The 16,824-nt window shown below is 29.1% G+C and overlaps 2 protein-coding genes across 2 annotated transcripts in view; both read left to right on the forward strand.

The window, feature by feature from the left end:
- The first annotated feature begins 4,213 nt into the window (after nt 1-4,213).
- LOC129961545 (carcinine transporter-like) overlaps nt 4,214-16,824 on the forward strand; it is a 71,957-nt gene continuing 59,346 nt past the window's right edge. Inside the window, exon 1 of the mRNA XM_056075029.1 lies at nt 4,214-5,101. Coding sequence (XP_055931004.1) covers nt 4,736-5,101 — 366 coding nt within the window. The 5' untranslated portion in view covers nt 4,214-4,735. The remainder of the gene's footprint in view (nt 5,102-16,824) is intronic.
- LOC129961546 (uncharacterized) lies at nt 7,097-8,540 on the forward strand. Its single transcript, XM_056075030.1, has 2 exons — nt 7,097-8,307; nt 8,338-8,540. The coding sequence occupies exons 1-2, from the start codon at nt 7,698-7,700 to the stop codon at nt 8,538-8,540; spliced, it is 813 nt and encodes a 270-aa protein (XP_055931005.1). The 5' UTR covers nt 7,097-7,697.

A 16,824-nucleotide genomic window follows, 5' to 3' on the forward strand; every position in this document is an offset into this window, starting at 1 on the left:
CGTAGATACTTTATTGTGGAATGCAATAACACACACAAGAAGTAGAGCTAAACCAATTCATTAACTCAACTCTGAACTGAGAAGACAGTGACTGACAAATCTTCTGCTTTTATACTAGCAGGGAAAGTTCCAGAATACTTTTCTGGAGACAATAAGAAATGTCCAGAACACTTATCTGGTAAACTAACGAAATGTCTAGAATCTTCTGGAACATGAAACAAATCGAAACATAAAATCAAGGAATTAAATATTTACACAAACCGTGAATCGCATTGTCTCTACCGGGATTCGAACTTACAATCTCTTAATTATGAGATCAGTCCTATGACCATTCGACCATGGAGAGTCGACTGCCTTTTTTCAATGCGGCAATATGTAAGTACTTGCTTTTTCAGTGATCTGCAGTTTTCCATATTACTATAACAGTTTGTCCATGGCAGTTCTTTGAACTTCTCATTATTGCAAAAGTGCAAAAGTCCACGTAATAATACATCTGATGGCTTGATGATAAATACATCTGATGGTTTATTTAAGGATATTTGAAATAAAGATAATTAAAATCATTACAGTGTTTGGGATGGTCTTTAATTTTCCTAATTATGTTTTTAAAGATTATTTGGAAATATTCCTGTAAGTTCACTTCAATTTCAAAACCTAATTTGGATATTCTTTAATAAGTTTTAACTTTTACTTATTTTCCTTATTATTGGTGATTACACTTCACTTATCTCATATTTACTCTTTTTATTTCATAACGTTTTTGAATAACAAAATAAGGAGAACATGGCATTTTTTGAATCATTATATATAAACAAAATTTTATAATTAAAAGTCTTTATAATATAGATAATAATTGAAAGACAGAGAAAATTAATGAAAAATTAAGTTTGTTTAAATCAAACTATAGTCTAAACACGTCCTTAAAGGCGTCAAAAAACTCCTGCATCAAAAAAAAATTACCTGTCTATGCAACTGGGAAATGATCGTTTAGTCATATTGCGGATAAAATTTAGATTAGCTTTTCTTAGAAGCTGAGGGATGATAAGATTCCATGAAGATATCTTTTTTTTTTTCATATTCCTTTTCACCCCTTTGACTTTTCTTGTGTTCGTAGAAACAAACTGACCACAAAAATCACGATAAAGCAACCGGAAAGTACTTCATGCTACTGCAATTTTTCCTCATTCGTCTTATCAGGCACGAGGCCAGTATTTTATGCTACTGATTGTATATTCCTGAGCATGCGTCTTCTACGACTTTCCATTAATGAATGAATATCTTAATCTTTCAAATTATAACGTCAAGTCTGACTCAATGTACCTGATTTAGCATAATTTTGAACTCGAAGAAAAACCCCTTTGAAGGTTATATTGTTTTGTAGAAAAATGGTTTGATGTCATGTGATGAGTTTATTGAGCCATTGCCTGTGAATAAGTTCTGCGTTTTGTAACATTTAAAAAAAAATATTTTTCATGAACTGATATCTACGGCATTAATGGTTTAAGTACAAATCATTTCGATTGGTTAGACCACTGTTAAGCATAACTGCGTGTGTATGTATTTTTTTTTTTTTTTTTTGCTAACAAAGTTGCTGCGTTTTTCAGAAAAGTATATCAAGAATGGTGCTGGAGCTAATGTTCATCCTGTGAATATTTGAAAAACACACACAAGCCCCGTCAATGCGGAGATTTGTAAAAAATATCGTTATGAGGATGAGATTAATAAGTTCTAGAAACTATTTAAAGGAAAACACTAGAAAAGTTACATATTTAAGAGCTTCAATGGATATATGAGCAAATTCCATGTATTTTTCTGAAAAAAAAATGGCACTGTAAATGTGGCTTTGTTGAATGGGAGAAATTATTCATTTGAAAATATTCTAAACTAATCCTTGGGGAAAAGAAAAAGAAACAGCGAAAATACGAAATATTCGGAAGTATTTTTCAGAAGTACTTAGAAGGTTTGGTTATTAATAAAAGTTTGGTAAACTGATAATACGAGGGAGCACTAGCAGATTTACTTTTATAATTCCAAATAAGTAATTTTGGAAAATTTTGTCAAAAGAAACTAAGATAGATTTAAAATTTAATCTTGATTAACTGAGTTTTCGATTACCCAAGATAATTACAGTTCAAACAAGCTCAGATAATTAAATTTTTATTGAATAAGGCGGTAAGAATCAAAATGACTTGCTCATATTAAAAAAAAAGATCAATTTCTCATGCATTTTTGAGCTATGCTATTTTGGACCAGTGAATTATTCTACGACGGATTTGGTCCAAAATTTCCTTCGGGTCTTCAGATTTAGACTTGAATAAAAAATCTTAGATCGTGTATCAAATTTTGCTTGTTCATTTCCCCTTTTTGTTTATTTTATTGAAACGACATACAAACTGACATAAGGAAAATAATATGCCAAAAATTAATTCTATCGGAATAAAAAATGTTTAAAATGTTGAGATTCATAAAAATCTTAATGGAGAAATTTTTCGGAAGAAATGTTTTTTTATAGTCAAAAAAAGTAAAAAGAAACAGGGAAACAGGAAAAATTGCATTTCTTCAATTTGTGAATCTGTATTTTACTAAACACTTTTAATTAACTTGAATTGGCAGTCATTACAAGAAGTTTGACATTTTCTACACTTATGTGTTCGATATGATAATGCCCTACTTCAGATTCAGTATATAATTATTAATTATCAACAAATAAATTAAATTTTGATTATGTTCTAGAAGCGCCATCTGCTGTTAAGTTTGTGAAACAGTTGATCCCAATGTATTAAAATATAAATTAAATTATCCAAATGCATATGCTGCTTAGTATACTGACAAAAGTATATTTTTACTTTCTAATACATAAAAAAAATAAAAGAATTATAGTCGCAAAAAAAAAATTTTGAATTTGAGATTTTGATGATTTTTTATATTTCAGACTTCTTTGATTGCGAAAAACAAATTTTTAAAATTATATCTGTCTGTGAACATGATAATTCAATTTTTGAGATTGTTTTTTTAAGCTTGAAAGATAAAATTTATCAATTTGATTTTTACACCAAATGTGGATTTCTATCAAATTTTGAACAAAATCCATTTAAAAGAAGTTTATCATAATATAAATTAATATGATAAACGCAAAATTAAGAAAGCTAAATGAATAAAATTTGGTACACAGATTTAATATCTAAAATGCAAATCAAATTTGTGCCGAAATGTTTCAAGAAGTTGACCAATGTGCTTTGATAAGCCTCCATCTCGATAGTTGAAAAGCGCTTTGATTTAAATAAATATTTAAAAATTACTATGAGATTTTGTGACTATAATTGTAGTTCTATGCAAAATTTTGATTTCAATCCATCTTAATAATTCAAAATATACATTCAGTTTATTAATTGCATTCATAATTATTAATTGCATAATTAATTATTAATTGCATTCATACGATTAATCGTCAAAGATCTAGATAGGTTTTTTCCAACTTGTTCTGTTATTTATAAGTTATTACGTGAAAATGATTTAAAAATCATATGATTTTTTTAATTTCATAAAATTACCTTAGCTTTAAAAAGAAAGATTTTTAAATATAAAAAAGGATGGTTGGACAAAAAATTTACTTCCATGAAAATTGATGAATTTTTTAAAATAATTAATTGAAAATTACTTTCAAAAATTTTAAAATGATTATTATGTTCGAAAATGTATCCTTTTGTATCTTGTCTAAATAGCTTATGTTTTACGATGGAAAATATTTTGGATTGACATATTAAGTGGCGATGTCACATAAAATTAAACCAATAAAATAAATGCTGCAAATGTTTAAAAACAAAGAGCGAAGACAGAAACATTAATCTTATTTAGAACTTCCAAAATTGGCGCTGAATAATTCATTCACAAATTACACCTGGCAGGGCTTCGAATGTCGTAGGTTAAAAATAAACCTGCTATCTATTTTTTAAAGGAAGCTTAATTTCCCGGATGAGTTTGTGTTATGTAATTCTGTTTCTTACCATTCAAATGTAGGTACTCCGTTACTCTATTAACCAGGGAAAAGAAATGCAAAAAAATATCGAACCTTGAAAATACGCGCCTTGTATCATTCAAGGGTTACAACACGCAATTCGAATTTCGCCGCCAACCGCATCGAAAAAGATGACGCCACTATTGCCTTGAGGGGTGGAGATTACTCCGTTACGCTCAGCAAATTTTAGTGTAGCTACGTCTCGTCCCTATAACCTCTTCGAAGCGCGCAGACGGTGTGTCTGGCAATTTCCTTCTCGCAGCTGAGAATATAGCGAATCCTTTTTGTTTTTATTGTTGTTCTTTCCTCCAGTCAGAACGTTGGAAAATAAAACAATCAATATCTGGTTTTGTGCGACGATATTATGTTTCGTCTATTTCTCTATTGGTTAATTATGCGATTTAGCTGACGCCGGTATCTAGAAAGTAAAGACCCTGAGTATGTATATAGTAGTTATATTATGTGAAGGACAATGTTGGCGCTCAAACCAGCAAATTCGAGCGATAAATTTCAGCATCGATTTTTCTTGGCGGTGAATAATCCGTGAATGGGGAATTCACCCTCTGGTCTATTAATGCTTCATGCAAAAACCACAAGGGGTTCATTCATAAGCTATCTTTAGATTATGAGGTAGTTTGTAACTTCTACTAAACGAAATTTAGACCCTATTTTTTTATAGAAATTGTTATTTTTAATTATATGACTTATTAATAAATTAAAATGGAATTTGAAGATATACTGGAGCAAGTTGGTGGTTACGGAAAGTTTCAAAGATATTTGACTTTATTTTTTCTAATCCCGGTATCTTGTGCCTTGCCATGTTTTTGGATGAATTTTATTTTCATGGTGTCCGTTCCTGAACATTGGTGTCATGTTCCTGAACTGTCTAATTTGACTATGGCTCAACAGCGAATGTTAATTAGTCCACCTAATGACCCATCTTGCACTATGTATAATATGAACTATAGCCAAGTTCTAGATCTTGAGAGCTTCATCGTCTCTTCAAATTTTTCAGACGTTATCACACCTTGTGTTTCGGGATGGGAATATGACAAGACGAACTATGACAAAACAGCCGCAACGAAGGTAAGTGAATCATGTTTACAAATTTTGTAAAATATTAATTTTTGTTTATGAAGTATATTTACATTTGTTTAAATGAATATTAGTTATTTTTAAAATGGTGTATAAATTAATATAAATTCTATATGAATCAAATGTTTTAAAATAATACATATATACAGCAACGGAATATTTAACCTGAATAATTTTTAAATATTTTAAGTGATTTTTTTAAAGAATTTTTTTTATTTAATATAAATACAAGAATTTTTTTATGTGATGATATTTTTATGAAACGCATTAGTGTAACATTGCTGTGAATTAAACATATTGAGGAAATAGCGTTAATTGTTTGATAACCTTAACCTCTTTAATTGCTTTATTTCCCAAATAGTGCGCTTTTTTAATTTATTATTCTCTCAACTATCAATACGTCTATTACACTATCAGTGAATGTAAGAATAAACAATCATTAATAGACATTGGTTAACAGAACACTTTATTAAAATAAAGAATGACTTTCCACTGTATTCATCATTTTAAGGTCAAGGCTGCTGCGATTTGTTTTAAATATTTAGTGTTTATAAATTCTAATATTTGGATTCCTTTTTAAACAATAATTTTTACCTTTTCAATGTATTGCATCCAATCTTGATGAGTGGATATTGTTTATCCCCTATATAATTAACAAGGCGAAATTTTATATTTATTCTATAATAAATGAAATATTATTTTATAATTGAATTTTAAAATTACTTATATTTCCCTATTTTTACGAAAAGATTTCTAAAATTATTGTATTTTTTTTCTTAGAGATATTAAGAAGGATTTACCATTTTATTATTTCAATTCTTTCTTTAAATTGAAAAAAATTCACAAAAAATCGAGGATTGAAAAAAAAAGTGTATAATAAATATGATATACCCTGAAAAGTTAAAAAAAGGTTTAAAAAATTTTCTATGAAATTTTCTTTAAATATAATAACTTTAAAATAAAATTCAATAAAAAAAATGAACTGAATAAAAATTTTAAATAAGCAGATGCATTTTTAATAGGGTTATTCTAATAGACCCTTCCAAAAAGAATTTTATACTCCGATTTACTTAAACGTCTTAAAATTTGATAGAAACATTTTCCTATTCTTTTTATTCACATTTTGAAACTTTTAAGGACTAAGTTGTATGGTAATTGCAGTCTTTTATATTAAAATGAGATAGAAATTCGGATTCAACTTCTTGTCACGTTTTTAAAACTGTTCCTTATTTTTAATTCATAACATGTTACAAGAGTTTCCCATTTCTGACAGAGAGATACTGACCTTTGTCATAGAGCAGTGTCCCGAGCTTGAATTGTTTCTTCGCAATAATATGGATAACTGTTGTACGGCAGTGTTAGATGAAATCTTATTATTTTTCTAATTGTATGATACTGTGCTTATTTATATTTATTGATCATTATACTTTCCGGAAGTAAAGCATTTTGAATTAATATATTACTCATAATAACCAGGGCAAAATTAGGCCCTCTAGTGTCCCTTAGGCAATGGAATTCTCCAGATCCCTTTCCTTCCCAAATCCCTTTCCTTCCAGATCCCTTTCCTTCCCAAGTCAGATATATTTTTATTGATTTCAGTTTAAGCTCTGCCCAATTTTGATAAATTAAAATAGTAAACCATTATATTATGTATAATTTTCAAGAGATTTGGTTTCAATACATAGTGCATAAAAAATGCATAGTTAAAATTTAAAAGTAATTTTATAGGAAATAGTTAAAAAATAAAGAGTATTTTTAGCATAATCTAAACTTAGTTTAACTAATATGATTGGTCATATTTTTAAATTAAAAAGCAACATATTTTTTTTACAAGAATTAAGAAGCAGCGTGATGTAAAATTTCAAAACAAAATTATTTAGGAATGTAGTTGGAATAATGTTCCGAAATTCAAACAATAATTAATCTTAATTTGAATAAGTTCAAAATCACAGCCTTTATAATTTTCGTTCAAATATAAAATTAAACAGGGGTGTTTGTGCTCCGGGGAAACCCCGGAATTCCGGGGATTTTGAACTTCGATCCCCGGAATTTCCGGGGATCGTCGTTCAAAAGGAAGTAGGAATAATAATGAATTATTTATTTTGATCTGGGTAATTTTGTTTGCTTTTAAAGCAGAAAACGCAAGGTCAGTGTGTGTGGTGAAAACTTTTCCTTTCTTTCTCCAAAGGCAGTGATAATGCGTGAAAAGGGGGGGAAAACTTCTTTTTTGTTCTTTCCTTATTGCGAGTTATGACTCATTCCCCCGGTTCTCGGACATTCTCTTCTGGATTCTTTTCGGCAAGTAGGCGCGGCAGAAAAAAAAGAGGGAGACTTCGTTCGACCAGATGTGCGATAACGTGACTCTGGGTTCAAAGGTCTTATCTCTACTGGCGTGGCGCCAATAAGTAGAGAAGGGGGATTTTTCGCCGTATTAGCTATTTGTCATTGATCGCTTCGGAACTTTTTTTTCTTCGCTGTGTAAAATTTTCGTTTCATTTATTGATGCACGTGTAAATTTTTCGTTTCGCTTATTGAAATATTTTTTTATTTATGTATGCAAGAGAATTTCATTTAGAAATTTCAGCATATGAAACAGAAATTACCCCTTAAAAATTCATATCTAATTAGTTTTACAGCATTAGATCCAGAGCTAAGAGGTAAAACCAGTACAATATTAGCTTTTGAAAAATTATCATCTTTTATGTCCCATATTTTTAGTGATAATGAAAAGTCAAAAGTAGAAGCTGAAATAAGGTTATACCAGAGTGATATTGATATCACCAAAGAAATGCTCTACACATCTGATGAAAGTGGAAATCAAGTCAAGTGTACAATTGATAAATATTGGTCTAAAGTTTTTAATTTAAAAGATGATTTCACAAATGATTATAAGTATCCTACATTGGCTAAATTGGTCAAAGCCTGCCTTAGCTGCTTCCATGGCCCATTAGTGGAAAGTGCATTCAACTTAATGGATACACTTGTCACTGACTATAGAACCTCTCTTAAGATTGATTCCCTAGATGCAGTGCAGACTATTAAATATGATTTAATGGCTTCTAAAGAAACCTCATGTGAAAAATATGGCTCAAAAAAACCAATGACTGATCCAATTCACAAAGATCTCTTACTGAATATGAACAGAAGTTGGAAAACATATCAAGAGGACTTAAAAACATGTATTTCAGATGAGTCACCTATAAAAGTCTGTATTTCAGATGAGTCACCTATAAAAGTCTCTGAAAAACCTTCTACATTAGCAGAAAAGCAAACTGCTTCTACCTCTGCATGTGCAGTTCTCGAGGAAATTTCTTCAACTGTAAATGAGGAAAATAAAAGTCAACCTTCCTGCAATTATGAAGTTCACCACAAAAGAAAGACAAGCCCACAAACATCAGAAAATAAAAAAAAAGCAGCAGAAATTAGATAATTTTTTTTAAAAGAATTAATTCAGGTAATTTAAAAGATTTGCATAAAATGTAGTAGTTTATATGTTTGAAAATTTATGGTTATTAATTTTGCAAAAAAAGTAATTCATTGAACTTTTATAATTAGGTCATTCAATACTTCATAATTGTAATTTTTCATTCCCCCCCCCCCTTCTCGAAACTCCAAAATGCCGGTAGTAAGTTCGTAAAAGTTTCAGGGGATTTTTTGGGGTCCCACAAACACCCCCGATTAAATTACTTTGAGGATTCCAAAAAGAGTCTTGAGGCTTCGAAATCCTACAAAATTCCGGGGCGCCTAGGTAGTTGCCTACTTTTTCTAGTCAATAATCTGGCACTGATAGTGGCTTATTTTAATAAATAAAACTAAAGAATGTGAAAAATTTTCCCTCAATGTTTGCCAAATCCTGCCAAACGTTAAAAAAAACTAGTCAAGTATTGACTAAAAATTACAATTCGGTGAACCACATTTGATGAGTTATTGCAAATAAGTAAATTGATAATTTTGATCAGCATCAATAATATAATATACTCATGCATTTGAATTCGTTAGTTTTTTTTTCATTATAGTTTATTATATTCACAATGATTTTCAACTAACTTCAGATTTCCTCGACTATTTGACAATTTTCACTGAATCTTTTTTTTTTTTTTTTAAGAGCTTTTATTCTGAAAAGGCATGTTAAATTTGTTTTCAAGTAGATCATATTACGAAGGAATACGGGCTAAAACCAAGAAGGAAGCGCAGTTTGAACTTATTTTTGTGTCTTGTTTCTTTGTGGGAGCAAAACTAACATTTAATTTTGTTGCATACAGTTACCACAATGGGTGGCATAGAAATTCTTCGAGCGAAAGAATACTGGTGAATGCTAGATTCTACTATTTTTAACGCTATAGATAGATTTCCATAAAATGAAACGTGCCTTAAATTTGTACTGTTATTATATTATAAGCTGTTACTGTTATGTAAAATTAGATTCTATTCACACATAAAAATATATATAAAAATTTCAGGTTCATAATCATGACTGTTATACTGATAAGATATAAATGCATAACTTTCCTTTGTTCTCTGAACTTGAGTTGCACTGACAATAGTGATTATTGCCAATTGTTTTTATTAAATAAAAGGCGATTCAAATTTTAATATTTATAAAAGCCAAATTTAAACCCCAAGTTTAATTATTTAATTGTCGTATTATAACATGCTCTATGTACGAACATAACATACACACGCTTGGTAAAACTTCGCTATATGCGGTTAAAAATAAGACTAATTCCGAAGAAGGTATTCCTAAGAACACAGTATATCTTGCTCTAACAAGGACATAATTTACAGTCGACCACCCTGCCACCACTGAGCTACGCAGCATCGACAAGATTGATGTGGTCGACCGTTGTACATTCATTATTCCTTTAGCTACGGCATAGGCCAACTCTTCAGACTTAATAATTGCTTTGTGTAGGTTGCACCCCTTCCTCTTCTCTGTTTGCAAGGTCATTGCTAAACTGCAGAAATTCATTTCAAACTTTCTATAGTTTGCTTCGTCTTGAAAATTGTCCCAGAGTTTTCACGAATTTAAATTAAATGTTCCAAAATGCATTGAGTTTTGTAATGAAATAACTATCATAATATTAAATCAATTTAATTGTTAAAAAGATGATTAAAAGAGAGAATTTTAAAGTCACATTTTTTTTCTGTACGTACCAAGCGTCCAGACTTCAAGTATAATGTTGATTTTATCTAAATTACCCATGTAGTTATTCATATTAAAAAAATCTTTCCAGAAGTTAACTAAATATGTATGAATTCTTCTTTGCTAATTTCCTGTCAAGAAATACAATCGCTTTAATGTAACTAAAGGTCCTGCATCTGCCTTGAAAAAAGCAATAGCAAAATATATTATTTATACTTTTCTACCATTCTGGTTTAAATAAATTCTTTTAAAAAATAATGAAATGTTTCTGAACATTTATTTTATTATTATTTTTTTTTCTTTACATGATTTTCGATTTTGCCTGTGCTTAGTATTCCTATCTCTGATATTTTCTATTTCGAATAGGGATTCAGAAAATTTGTTCACTGCTTCTATATGTAACATTTTTTTTTTTAAACATTGTTTCATCTCTTATTTTTTAAATTGATTAAAATGAAGCTGTATCTTTTCTTTTGAAAAACAATTTAACTTGTCGTATATAAAATCTATTACTGATAGAAATAGTTTAACTTCCTAAATATTGTTTTATCTCATATTTTCAGAATAGCTCTTTACATCTCGATTAAAGTAGGCCTATATCTATTCTTTTGAAAAAAAAATTAGTAGTAGTATCGTATATATTAAAATTATAGTATAGTATATAATAAAATTAGTAGTATAGTAAAATTAGTAATAACTTATCGTAGTAGTATCTAGTATAACTGCCTAAATGAAGTGATCAATTTCCTTATTATTAAACACGAATTGTACTTTTCATAGCTGTCACTCGACTTTAATAATATCATTTAAATCTGATAAATGGAAATGAGCTGTCATGAGTTTGCAACGAATGATAATGAATTAGGCAGGAAACTGAATCACGTCTTCCGGTGCCATCGGAAGTGGATATATCAATATGGAAGGAACTGTGATATCCTTGGAAAAAACACTCAGATAAACACCCTGAATTTAAATCAATTCGATTCATAGAAGTTAATAAAAAGACCTTCAATTCAATGAATTCTGCGCGTTTTTTTTCTGAAAGATTATTTTACCTTATTTCATTTGGATGATTAAGTTTATTAATTTTTTTAGGATAACATTGATATTATCAATCATTAATAAGATTAATATTCTTCCAGTTTTTAAAGAATTTGTCTCAAAAATCCATTTGATTTCGATTAAATTATTCGGAATTTATTTTCTAGTTTTGAAAATCATTTCAAAAAGAACCTTAATTTGTATGTATATTCCACACCATGATCACAAAATAGCAAGATCGTCTTCAAGCAAAACAGACCATTGCTAAAAATAATTATATTGTATTATAGTAAAAATAAAATACCTGCCTTAAAACTATTTTTATTTTTCGGAAAAAAGAAATGCGTTGAAAATTTATTACGTTAAACTTTTTCTAAAAATGTATTATTGGAACAATTTTGACAGCTGATGTTTATTTTTTAAACTTTGGTTCAATAGAACATCATGCAGGTACATATAGCCAAATATTAAAAAAACAAAAAAAAAAAAAAAACAATTGCAAGTGTAAAATTCGATTTAAAAATCTAGTGTCAAATTTGATACTTAAGACAGTTAGAGGTTAATGGCTGAAAATGAAATATATATGTATTGGAAGGTCAAAGTGGGCTAGGCGATGCATTGTAGAATACCAGCGATGTTATAAATGTTTCTAACATTAAAATAATAGAAATGAGTCATAATTCAGAATATCAGCTTACTAATAAGCATGATACTAAAAAAGTTCCATTATATCTTCGAATATTTCCACATTGGCAACAGATCTTGTTGACGAACATAAGACGTGATTCTTTAGATCTCATCAACGTATTTCGTTCTGTTTTTTAAAATGTTTACGTTGATGTTCGAAATATCTAATTAAATTGCGTCTTTATTGATATCTTTAAGTGTAGTAAAGAAGGGGTAATCTAATTAGTAGGGTTCATTGCAATAAGATGATAGATATGAACACGGGTGAGTCACAAAGCTGCTGTGGCGGATTGAATTGAGCGAGAATAGAACCTGGGACCTTGTGGTTTGCAGCCCAGTAACATGACCACAATGCAAAAGCAATTGCCCGTGTAATGTAGCTGTTAACTGGCTTATAGGCTTTCACCACACAGCCAACGTGTTACTACTGATGTAATATATTATGGTGTGAAGAATATATGGAATAACAGTCTTATTGTTATTCCAACGACAATAGTGCAAGGGTTCAGCTGGAAAAAAAAATCGATATTGTGACTTGTTTAGGTAAGTAAATAAAGCGATTGGTTTGTCTCTGCCTGATAAATATGTTAGAATCATTAACTTTTATCAGAAAACTCAATTCTCTAAGCAAGCTATTTTGTACCAGTTCTAAGGATTGCAAGAAATTAAACAGAATTCCATCTAAGATACAATATTCTAATATTGGAAAGTTCGAAAAGTATTTCACTGGACAATACAATGTGGGCTTTATACAATTAAACTTTGCAAAAAAAAATCTTTTGTATTTGCAGTATTGTTCAAGTTTTTATCTTTTTAATTTTACAACATATCTATGTCCTACAAAGAGAATTCATTCGGCATTATTGTCGTACCGATTTTCAATGTTTATTTAGGGTATCGCACTAAAATTCAACTTTTGTTATACCTTTATTACACTATTATTTTAAAATTTTATAATCTTTATATCACCATTATTTCATATTTAAGAGCCAGCCATACATCACTTTTTTTAATAAGCAATTGACCTTGTAGCAATGCTTTTTGGTATTTCTTACGAGTATATTTCACGAGTCTATTATTTAACTCTGTTTTCTTCCTAATTCGAAAACCTGCCAGTATTTTCTTAAAAACGTGAAATGGAAGTTAAACCAGTCTGGTATGCAGTATTTTACTTTTTTTCCAGATAATAGCAGTCTTTGGGAAGTATGACTCATGTCTATATAATAAGACATGCCTGTCAAGATCTTTGAGGCTTCAAAATTGTCTTAAATTTTTTTCCCATTGTCAAATGTTTATATGTGAGGCATGCTATTCATTAGAAAGCAAAAAGTAATTAATTAAGAAAGGATCATTGTTCCTTGGGTTTTTCTAATGAATTTCCCTTAGAAGAGAGAATACAAATATTTTTTTTCTTCAGATAATGTGATTTTTTCAGTGCCATAATGTGGTTGTTCAAGGTCATGCCTTTTCAAACGACACGAGCGTTTTTGATAATAAGAAAATTTTATCGATTACAAAATTACAATGAAAATGTACAAATCCTTGTAAAAAATATTCATTGCTTTTTTTTGTCTTCGACAAATTCGAATAAATACTACGAAAACAATTGTCTCAAACTTATTGATTAATAAGTTTTATTCCGTTATTGCCATAACTGTAGTAAAAATTCTGTAAAAAGAAATATCTAAAATAGAAGCAATTCTTGAAATATATATATATATATATATATATATATATATATATATATATATATATATATATATATAAAGAAATTTTGGGTATACTCTCTGAGACATATGTGCTAATTAAGAATGTGTTACTTTGCCGTATATTTTACACAAAATGATTATTAACAAGTATTAATATTTGTAGTGACATATATGTTGTCAGTGTAATCACTGTGGTCAACATTTCAAGTGCTTCAAATTAAAATTAAAATTTATGCAGGAATTTTTTTCCATTACCGAAGGCTGTTTTGACTTTTAATTTCAATTCAGATTTTTTACCCTACAGACATACAATACATTTCTGTAGAACGCGAGTCCTTCCACTGATGTGGTGTGGAAGTGGGGAGAGAGGGTGCCAGCGCAGGTGTCGTCCTCATCATCTGACCACGGTTCAAAATTACGAGATCCCTCCCGAAATAATCCTAGTGTTGCTTTAAAAACGAGACGTTAATATAACTAAACTAACTGTAAAACGCGGATTTTGGCCTTTTCGGAATCGAAATTCTTGCAATCAACTAACTTTCTTTTAATGTAATAATTACACAATATATTTTATATCTTAAGTATTTTTTTATATGAATTCATTAATTTAATTGTTCATTTAATTATGTTTATTTCATTTCTTGCTGTGTATATTTTGCTAAAATCATTATTTTAGAAAGTTCATTTTAAGAGAGGGATCCAAGATTGCTTTATAACTGTATGAAGCTTTTAAGATAATTAACGACAAATCACATGAAAGCTTGAACTCTAAATTTTTTCTTTAATTTGATTTAATTTAATTTAAATTTAATTTAATTTAATTTTATTTAAATTTTATTTTATTTTAATTTAATTTAAATTACATTTATTTAAATTAAATTAAATTTATTTAAATTAAATTTATTTAAATTAAATTAAATTTATTTAAATTAAATTTATTTAAATTAAATTAAATTTATTTAAATTAAATTTATTTAAATTAAATTAAATTTAAATTTGAATATTTCTAAAATGGTACACATTAGATCTTGTGTCGGTGTATGCCAGATATAACATTGATGCGGTGAGGGAGTCGGGAGAAGCAGCTGTTGCTTAAAAGTATCTCTCTCATGATTTAAGTCTGTTTTGAAATTATGAGGTCCTTCCTAAAATGCGTCATGTGTTACTCCAAGCCAAATATTGATGCATCTGAATCAAAATTACTATTTTTTAAATTAAAAACAGACATAAAAAAATAAAAGATTATGCTGGTTCTAGAAATATGTCACCATTCAATTCACAAATATCGAATGGCTTTACAATTTTATAATACATCGATGGCCAGTTTCCTTTTGAAGCCGCCAGACACAGGTTTGAGACACGGTTGCATCAACAATTTAAAATCTGACGGTTTTACTAACTTTTTCTTTGGTGTAATGTGGAAGTAAGGAAAGTGGGGTGTCGCCGCGGGAGACGATCTCGTCTTTAGATCGCTGTTCAAAAGAAGTACAAGAAGTATCCCCAAATGATCTTCATGTCACGTTCCAGTGGGACGTTTAATAAACTGAAATAAAATTCTTCCATGAGTATTTTGATTTTTCTGCCCTTGTAAGATATACATATTTTAAAATTTGTTAGATAACCCCTGCACAATTATTAATATATAAATAATTAAATTTGAAATGAATTATATAATTAATTAAATATGCAATTATAAAGGATAAACTAAGAAAATATACTATTGATATTAGAAAAAAATAAACTAGTTTTTAGTATTACGATGTCCAAACGCTACTATTTTGTTTCTATCTTTAGTTAAGAGCATAATAATATTTCATATTCTAATTTATGTCTTAATTAATTTCGTAATTTTTATCTTATTTTAACCCATTTTATTCTAAAATTTTTCTTATTCCCTGATTTTTTTTATCAATTAATTCAACACGTGCTGTGTAAAACTGCTGAATTCAGCAGGTTCTCACGCTCCGACTGATGAAATAAAAATCTTTAGTTAAAATCTTAATGTTTCTATTCCATTCTTTTAAAGATACCTAAATTTCCCTTTCCTAATTCTACACGTGTTCCCTACACTACAAGAAATCCCCATCAAAATCTCATGGTAAAACCACTGAAAGGGAAAAAATTTATCTTCTGTTCTTGTATAGCGATGTCGACTGATGTATGTTATCGCTTTTTCCTTGTACATAATATGCTTCATTTAATGAAATAAATCGAGGTTAAAATTTTCAAAGTTTTCTTCTATTCGATCACGCAACTTAATGTTTACAATATTCTTTTAAAGATACCTAAACACACACACACACACACATTGTATTACAGTACGTAATATTCCTTTTAGAAAATGCATTTTATCCTAAGTATTTTAATACTATTTTCTTATTCAGGTATTCATGTAAAACTGATTAATAATAAATTTTCTTAAATATTAAATGAACAATTAATAACGTATTCGAATTCAGTAAAAAGAATACAAGAAAAGAAATCGACATTCAATTCCATTAATTACAACAGAACAACTTATCGAAGATAATTACAGTGGAGAGTGATGTGAAAGCTTAGGTGTGTGCCGCGATGACCTTGGATCGCGAACTATTATGTAATTTTTCGCCATCTCTTGACATTGACCAACCAGTTTTAGAAAGTTCTTGCGTCTTTCGCTGTCAAAATCTTGACTGGTGCTTTTTGCATCTGAAGGAGTTTGTTTGTTCCAATTTTGTTTTTCTAGACACAATTTACCGATTAGGTGAAAAAAATGCTGCCTTGTTATGTACGACACGCAGATAAAATATCCTTTCCGAAACCTTTTTTTTTATTGTTAAATATTTATTTCAGATTATCTGCGTATTTCTAATGAAGTAATTCTAATTTAGATAACGCTGTCAGAACCATTTATAACGGAAAAAAGTATCTTTTACTTTTATTAATAAAATAGTTTGAAATAAAACAGTCTTATTGACTTCGTATTAAATTTCCTCTGCTATATGTATAATTATATATCAGAGATAAATGTTTTTTACATGTAGAAAGACAACAATCTTTATTATCATCAAGGATTTAAAACTTAAGACATTATGCAAAATTACACAAGCTTATAACTCGACCTTCTGACAAGCTCATTAACCAACGGAAAGAAA

This window comes from Argiope bruennichi, chromosome 2 (genome assembly GCF_947563725.1).
Source record: "Argiope bruennichi chromosome 2, qqArgBrue1.1, whole genome shotgun sequence".
In the NCBI taxonomy this organism is placed as follows: Eukaryota; Metazoa; Arthropoda; class Arachnida; order Araneae; family Araneidae; genus Argiope; species Argiope bruennichi.

Coding starts and splice junctions, on each gene's coding strand:
- LOC129961546 (XM_056075030.1), top strand. CDS start 7,698: ATGAAACAGAAATTACCCCTTAAAAATTCATATCTAATTAGTTTTACA. Junction 8,308..8,337: donor ATGTATTTCAGATGAGTCAC/CTATAAAAGTCT, acceptor CAGATGAGTCAC/CTATAAAAGTCTCTGAAAAA.